Raw genomic sequence first — 7,969 nt, forward strand, 5'->3', positions numbered from 1 at the left:
AAAATAATCTCTGTAAATAATCTCTAAAATCTTTAGTCCTTTAAGGGTCTGATTTTTATAAGGTTAAAAAGTACAAGAAATTTTCATAAAACCTGATTTGGGAGTATCTAATAAGTTTATATTCTTTAATCAAGTGTTAACAAGGCAGTCTTGTTCATCTTTCTTCATTATCTAGGCCATGGCTATCATCAATGGCTCCCTTTATGTCTTTGGAGGGACAACTGGCTATATTTATAGCACAGACCTGCACAAATTAGACCTCAATACTAGAGAATGGACACAACTGAAACCAAACAACTTGTCCTGTGATCTACCAGAAGAGAGGTGAGATTATAGGATTAAAGCATATTTATTCTTTCTTGCTAAGATTTGACGTTTTTTCAGAATATTGGCAATAAGGTTTGAAGAAAACCCTTTGGCTTGGTTAAAATAGTGAACTGGCTGTTCGATCCCAGTCAGCTTTAAAGAAAGGTCTTCTGGTGAGGGAATGATATTTCTCTCTGAACTATAGGCTTTTTTCATGTTATTTCCTCTTATACTTCAGTTTTCCTGCATTAGGAAGGTAGAAACCAATGGTAATAACTGTAACTAAATTTCATATTACAGGCAAAACACTCACTTTCTAGTTACTTTTTGATTTCCCTTCTTAACTTGCATATTAGGATTCTTTGGCTCATTTGTTTACAAGTGTATTCCTAGTACAGGGCACAGTGTCATGCCCGTAGGTAGTAGTCAGTGAATATTGACTGGATGGATAAATGGATGGATGGAAGGGAGGAGGGAGGAAAGATCATTTTTTTTAAGTGCTCTGTGGTACACTCAAACATCACATGATTCTCTTAAGTTGCCTTCTAGTGGAAATCCTAGATCTTTCACTTTTCTTTCCTAATAGCAATTGCCTCTTCTTAGAATTAAACTCACTGGTAAACTTAAATTTTTTGCCCTCTAGTTTAAAAGCAAAGACAGTAAACAGTTTTTTAATCACTCTGTTTAGACTAACATCTCTTTGTTGCCCTTTAAATAAATGACATACAGGTGCTGAGGAAAACTCATCTCCAATGTAGTATGTTAGTGGGCTGATTATTGCAGAACTACCATGAGAGGACTTGGAGATGGCCTGTTACAGGGAATAATTTTGATGTAATTTATTATCAACACCAGGGCCTTCAGGGAAAGGAGGAAACAATAAGCTTTCAAAGCATTTTCACATGGTTGCTTTCTTTGAAGCATTTTATGGACATATTATAAACTGTTTCAGCTTTTAGCTAGACTGCTTAGATAAAAGTTCTGGTAGTTATTTCACATTATATTCACAGTTTTGTGTGGCATAATTTTTCTGATATCTTTTTATCTGTTAAATAAGCGTCTTAATTTGAAAGCCCATAGTCTAGGGTTTCTAATTAAATGTAGGCAGATCACTTTTTCAAACTCTGTAATAATTTCCCTCCTTATACAAAGTTATCACAAAAAGATTATAGAAAACGTAGAAAGGGGGAGGGCTTCCCAAAAAAGGGGGGGGAGGGTATAACTCAGTGGCAGAACGCGTGCTTAATTAGCACTCACGAGGTCCTGGGTTCAATCCCCAGTACCTCTATTTTAAATAAATAAACAAACAAACAAATAAATAAACAAATAAACCTAATTACTTTCCCCCCAAAATAAATAAATCAATAAATAAAATTGTACAAAAAATTAAAATGTTCTAAAATTTTTTTTTAGAAAATATAAATAAGCAAAATGAAGAAAATGAAAAGCAAAATTTAAACTCAGAGATAACCAGGGTTAACATTTTGCATGTATTCTTATAGTCATTTTCTGTACATTTTTGTATATCTATAAATTTTTAATAAGATTATAGCCTATCTGCTCTTCTATAACTATTTTTTTCAGCTAATGACATGAAAAGAAGTTCTCAGTATATTAACCATCCTTTGTGCCTACATTCTTATTGGTTGCATACTAATCGATTTTATGCATATTCTATAATTTATTTAACTGATTCACTATTATTAAACACTTGGGTTATTTATTAGCAATAATGATGCAGTAAAAAGCCTTGCAGCTAAATCTCAGGTAGATCATTTTTTCCCTTAATTATAAATGTATTTTATTGTATATTTTCAGATACAGACATGAAATTGCACATGATGGGCAGAGGATTTACATCCTGGGAGGTGGTACTTCTTGGACAGCTTATTCCTTAAACAAGGTATATTAAAAAAAGAGGGGAAGAAGGCAGAGCAAGGCATGTGTTATGCTAAAGCAAGCTAATTCTGATACTGTAGATATTTTAATTTTCAAGCAGGTTCTTCATCAACACCTATTTTGTGTTAGATGCTCTTTATAATTTAAGGTTGAACTCTGTGCCCCTGATATGCTTTCCAGTTGACAGTTGCATTATTATACACTGAAAATACAATATGAAAATTATCCCTCTATGCTAGGTAGGAAAGTCACTAAAAGGAAGCTATAGTAGCTTAAATAGGAGCAACTAATTTAGAACTGAAACCAGGATTCTCAGAATGTCACATCCCTCTCATTGTCAGTGCCATGTATCTAAAAAGAAAAGGCATGTTTAGGACTGCACATCACTAACTTCAGAAAGCTGAGCTCTGAAGGGCTTTCATTCATCCACCCCTGTGGCCTTCCTAAATCCACATATCCCAGGGGATGTCTGTAGGCTGCTGAGCTCCTGGTCTGCTTTGGAACCTTAACAGTCTTTTTTAAGTTTTGTCAAAACTGCATTCCCATGTTTTCTTACCAGAACTTGCTTTTTTCTGTTATAAAAATGATACATGTTTATTGTAGAAAATGAGGAAGTTGCAGAATTCCAACTTTTTTACTTCATTTTTTTCTAAGATTTAAAAATAATGAAATCATATATGTGCTTAGTTTTCAATTGCTTAATTTAATCTTTTGCCTTATATTAGAATTAGTAAAGATCAGAAAAAAGCAAAGGAATAGAAGGCTTTTCAACCAAGAATATGTTTGTACAGGCTGTTGTGAAAAATCCAGTTTTCAGGCTAGCTAAAATTACTTGTGTGTCTTCTTTTTTCCTCTCTCTTCAAGATTCATGCATACAACCTTGAAACAAATGCATGGGAGGAAATTGCAACAAAGCCTCATGAAAAAATAGGTAAATTTAAAATACTGATTCATTTATCTTTAGTAAATGTATTTTATAGTTTTACTAATTCTGGAAGGGAAAAAGTAATTTTATTGCATTCCATGACAGTAAAATATCTGTTGAACTGATATTAGAAATTACTTGTATTCCTTAGTCCAATTATTATTCTTCCTTAGCAACTGAGCAGAGATTTTTGATGGGGATTACTGAATTCTGTGGAAGCGGGGAAATCTGGCTGGGATGAGAAGTAGGCACTTAAATCAAGATCTGCCTGTTTCTTTGTGGGTAACAAAGCTTGGGAAAGCCACTAGTAACCCCTGCCCACCACCACCTCACTTTGTTTTCCTGACACCTTAACATTGTACCATTATGATGAAACTTCTGATGACTTTATTTTAGTGTGAAATAAGGATTGGAAGGACTAGCACTGCTTAATGCAACAAAGGGATTGTTTTAAGTGAGTTATTTGTAGTATGTCTTCTGCTATATTATATCACCATTATTCCCAGTCTTTCTGTGAATAATGGAATTTCTGTGTTTATGTGTTTGGTAGGTTTTCCTGCAGCCCGAAGATGCCACAGTTGTGTTCAGATTAAAAATGGTAAGGATTTCAAATAGCATGCTGGTTCCATTTTTGTAATTGTATATACTGAGAATATTCTATTTCTTAATAACTCCTTAAAAGAGGCATAATTTTGGGGAGAGTCTGTCTCTTATAGTTTCCATAAAGTTATGCCTCTCTCAGCAATTTTCATAAAGTAAACTAATGTGGTATTTGGGTCCCCTCAGTTATCAGAGAACTCAAAAGTAAATAAGCTTTTATGATACCACCTAATCTTTCAGCACCCCACCTCAACAGATGTCTGCACTTATGGTGGGTAAAAGTAATAATCTTGACATGCAGTAGAGACCTCAGTAGACATTGTATTAAAATTGTAGTAACTCCTTCAGAATGTTATTTCATAAAGTTTATTCTGTTCTCTATCTGATGCCAGATAGAACTCTTAGTTCATTCTTTGGCCATATTACAACACAGGCATTGTATGGCATCAGAAAACAGCTGCAGCTGCTTTATCTAAGTGTGATAAATGACTCCTCTTTGGACAACTTTCCTCTCTTGTGATTTACAGCTTATTTTATAGTTGGATGTACTACTTTAAATCTGAGGGGGAGGAAGGTATGTATAAATGAGTTTGATAGCCTATATCCTTTCAGCAGCTTAGTTCAGATTTTACTAAGATTATCCTGCCATCGCTAGTACAGAGGTGCTTTTTATTATGCTTCTGCTTTGGAGGCAAGATTTATAGACAGTGGCATTGGTCAGCTTTGCTTCTCTAAGAACGGAGCTGTACTTCTCTTGAATCCTAGCCAAAAAAGTTTCCAACGTGTTTTATAGTTTAATTAAGTATTGACTTATGCTTGGTCTAGACCTGAATTAAGATGTGTATTCATTTGATTCTTTTGAGTCCACACACCATATAAATGGAATTCAGCCGTAGTTCTGAACATCTAGTTTGAAGGTTCACATAGTCTCTGTTACATGTTATCTAATTCGTTATAACTAACTGATTTTACAAAAACAAAAACAAACAAAACCACAACAATAAAAAACCTTTGATTTTAGGAAGGTTTTGTTCCTGACATAAATAACTGGTACAGATCAAATGAGGCTTTAAGCTATCCTCTTTGGGCTGAAGAAGATTTGGAAGAATGTCTTTTGTGCCCCAAACTGAACATTGTAGTGAATGTTTCCCCTCAAGTTGTCTACATAGAGAACATTTGTCTCTATGGGCAGATAAATGTCTGTCCTCTCCAGGACATTATTTAAAAAGAAGAGTTCACTAACTGGCGGCCTGTAGATATGTTTTGTTTGGCTCATATGTGTTTTATCATTTTTTGAATTAGTGACCAATACTTAAAAAGCAAAATGTTTTCAAAAAGTAAAAATATTTCACTTTTCAAAAAAATCTAGATTTCCACCTTCTCTAAAAAAATTGAAGATCTGGCAGTTGCTGACCTTAAGTCCTACATGGTATCAATCAGCTAGAGCTGCATCGTCATCTTCCCCATTAGGGCATGTGCACTCCTGTTTGTTCCTTGGACCTCCTATTTATTTTCCTTGGACCTTCTTGCTCATTCACTATCTATGCCTAGCACCTGGAGCTACTGGAATTTGAGAACCCTGACATGAAGTCTTCTCAGACCGGCATCCTCAGCCCTAGCAAAGATCCCAACAGAGTGTCCAAACTCTAGTGAGGGACGAGATAGCAGCATGAGTGGCCCGCTAGCTGAAGTCTTCTGTGGTATGGGGAGAGCCACTGAACCAGTTCCCCTGTCCGCTAGCCATGAGAGCTACTGCCAGACGTGCTGTCGCTGTGGCTCTTCTCCTTGGTGTGATCTTGGCTTTCTCTTTTCCTGATAGATGTGTTTATTTGCGGGGGCTACAATGGAGAAGTGATCCTGGGAGATATCTGGAAGTTGAATCTGCAGACTTTTCAGTGGGTCAAGCTCCCAGCTACCATGCCAGAGCCAGTGTATTTTCACTGTGCAGCTGTTACACCAGTAAGTTTTAATTTTCATATCTTCTTTATGTAGTTGCAGATGATAAGGAAATATTTTTAGGGATGTTAGCAAGAAAAAAAGATTCTGGTATTAGCGAAACTTGGATTAAGAATGTGTTTTTAAAACCTTCATCCAAGCTAGCTCTTCCTCAAAGAAAAGAGGAGAAAAACTATCACATACAAGCTTAAAAGAGCAGCATAATGTAAAAGAAATGCTACATGTGGCATTCGGGCCCTGACAGTGGTATCTGCCCTCCTGGGAGTGCAGAATAGTTTTATCCCCATGATGCCATGTTATTCAAGAGTCTACTAGTTTCTTGAGCTCGAAGACCTTTATTTTCATCTTTGTATTCCTAGTATTTGACACAATGGATACTTAATATAGTCTTAGTTTAACATTTGTTGAAGTTGTTGAAGTAAAAACAATCTCTAGTTTTTCCCTTCGTAACTCATTCATTATTTAAACCTTTCTTGATCTCAGCACTATGTTGGAATTAATGAGAAATTTTTTGTTCCATCTCATCTTAATTTAGCCTACCATGAATTTTTTGCTGAATCTCCAGCCTGAGTATCTGTTTCTCTCCCACTTATATTTATCCTCTGTGACTGCCATTTGTTCATAGGCTGGCTGCATGTACATTCACGGAGGTGTGGTGAACATCCATGAAAATAAACGGACTGGGTCGTTGTTTAAGATCTGGCTGGTGGTGCCTAGCCTGCTGGAGCTGGCATGGGAGAAGCTGCTCGCGGCCTTCCCCAACCTGGCAAACCTCTCCCGAACACAGCTTCTGCACCTTGGACTCACACAGGGACTCATCGAACGCTTGAAATGAGGATTTCTGGACTGTTCATTGATACTGGAAATGTTAATTTAAAGAGACTCCTTTATTTATGGGCAGTGTAGAATGTGCTTCAAAGAGGATTGGTTACCCTGATCAAGGCCTTATTCAGAAAATACATCAGATGCCTTTCTGTAAATTGTTTTAAGTTTATGGAATCTCACTTTCCCTTGTGCTTTTTTTCTTTGCTTCTCTCCCTCCTGCCTCAGTACACACGCACATACACACATACTCCTTCTTCCTTGACAGAGCTGAGGGAAAGTCTGAAAGTACCTTAATAATGTTATGAATCAAGATAAAATAAAGAAAAATTTAAAGGAACTCTAACCATATTACCATGTGCTCTATAAATTAAAGCAACATCATCAATAAAAACAAAAATTAAATTAAAAAAATTAAATCCAGCAACAACAACAAGAAGTTTTGGGGCTAGAACAAGAAGCTAACCTTGAGAATCCTGCAGGTTATAGGTAAAGCTAGATGTTTAACTTCCTGTTTTCAGATATATCTAATTGAGAAGCTGGATCTAATGGCAGCAGTGGTTGATGTCTTGCTGCATAGATACCAAACCTATCCTTTGACTTTGGAGGAAAGTTAAGCAGGTCACCAGCCCTTGATTAGTGATTTCTTTTCTAATCCTTATGGTGCCAGCAATGGTTAGAGTTGACTTGTCAGAAAACTTTATTGTGTGTTGTAGTTGTGCTGTTTGTTGTTGCTCTTAGAAATTATGGCACCAAGGACATTTCAAATCAAGAAACGTGGTGGTCAAAGTTCTTTGTTCTGGGCAGTTTTGAAATTCTCCTGTGCTTATTAATGGTTTCCAGTATCTCTTTGAGTTCATCATGAGGATTGTAGACCCTGAATGTGTGGCATAAACAGTGTGGGACACAAACGTAAGCTTGTAAGAAGCTGGAAGAGAGCAGGGCAGGAAGGGCTTCTGCTCTGGACTGTGAATTTTGACTGTCATGTTGGCCATTTCCTTTCAGGATTGTTTCTTTGTAACTCTGGGCCATACACCTGTCATATTCTCAGGCAATGGGTTTTATCTCTAGAAAGCCAGTTGGCCCATGATTTTTCTCTTAGCTTTTTGTGTTGTCTTTTTTTTCTCTTCTTTAATGTGCATGGTGCTGTGAGTAATTGCCTAGTAATTGGATAAAAGGTCTTGAGGGGAAAGCCACAGGTCATTCCTCTTGAAGAACTAAGTATCATTTTAAAAACTAGCATGAGGAAGGAATGAAACTGAGAATCATTCACTTTTTGGTGTGAAATTTTAGTTCTGGTTTGGTTTGTGTTGTTTTTTATTTCTAAAAAAGAAATAATCTAAATTTTCACTTGCTTTGCCATTAGGGTGCTAGAACACTTGAGCAAGGCACTGAGACATGAGCATTTGGAAGTCCTTAGGTGAATGAAAGGTGCTAAAGGCATGCAAGAGGGCACAGTGC

At 36.4% G+C, this 7,969-nt stretch overlaps 1 protein-coding gene across 3 annotated transcripts in view; it reads left to right on the plus strand.

Annotated features, from left to right (window-relative positions):
* Positions 1–6,914, plus strand: part of KLHDC10 (kelch domain containing 10) — a 48,622-nt gene extending 41,708 nt beyond the window's left edge. For all 3 annotated transcript variants that reach the window (XM_032483332.1, XM_032483333.1, XM_032483334.1), the window contains 6 exons: positions 176–324; positions 2,125–2,209; positions 3,070–3,136; positions 3,681–3,728; positions 5,550–5,689; positions 6,312–6,914. In XM_032483332.1, the coding sequence (XP_032339223.1) occupies positions 176–324; positions 2,125–2,209; positions 3,070–3,136; positions 3,681–3,728; positions 5,550–5,689; positions 6,312–6,521 (699 nt within the window). In that variant the 3' untranslated portion in view covers positions 6,522–6,914. The remainder of the gene's footprint in view (positions 1–175; positions 325–2,124; positions 2,210–3,069; positions 3,137–3,680; positions 3,729–5,549; positions 5,690–6,311) is intronic.
* Positions 6,915–7,969: the final 1,055 nt, after the last annotated feature.

The sequence above is a fragment of the Camelus ferus genome, chromosome 7, assembly GCF_009834535.1.
Source record: "Camelus ferus isolate YT-003-E chromosome 7, BCGSAC_Cfer_1.0, whole genome shotgun sequence".
NCBI lineage: Eukaryota > Metazoa > Chordata > Mammalia > Artiodactyla > Camelidae > Camelus > Camelus ferus.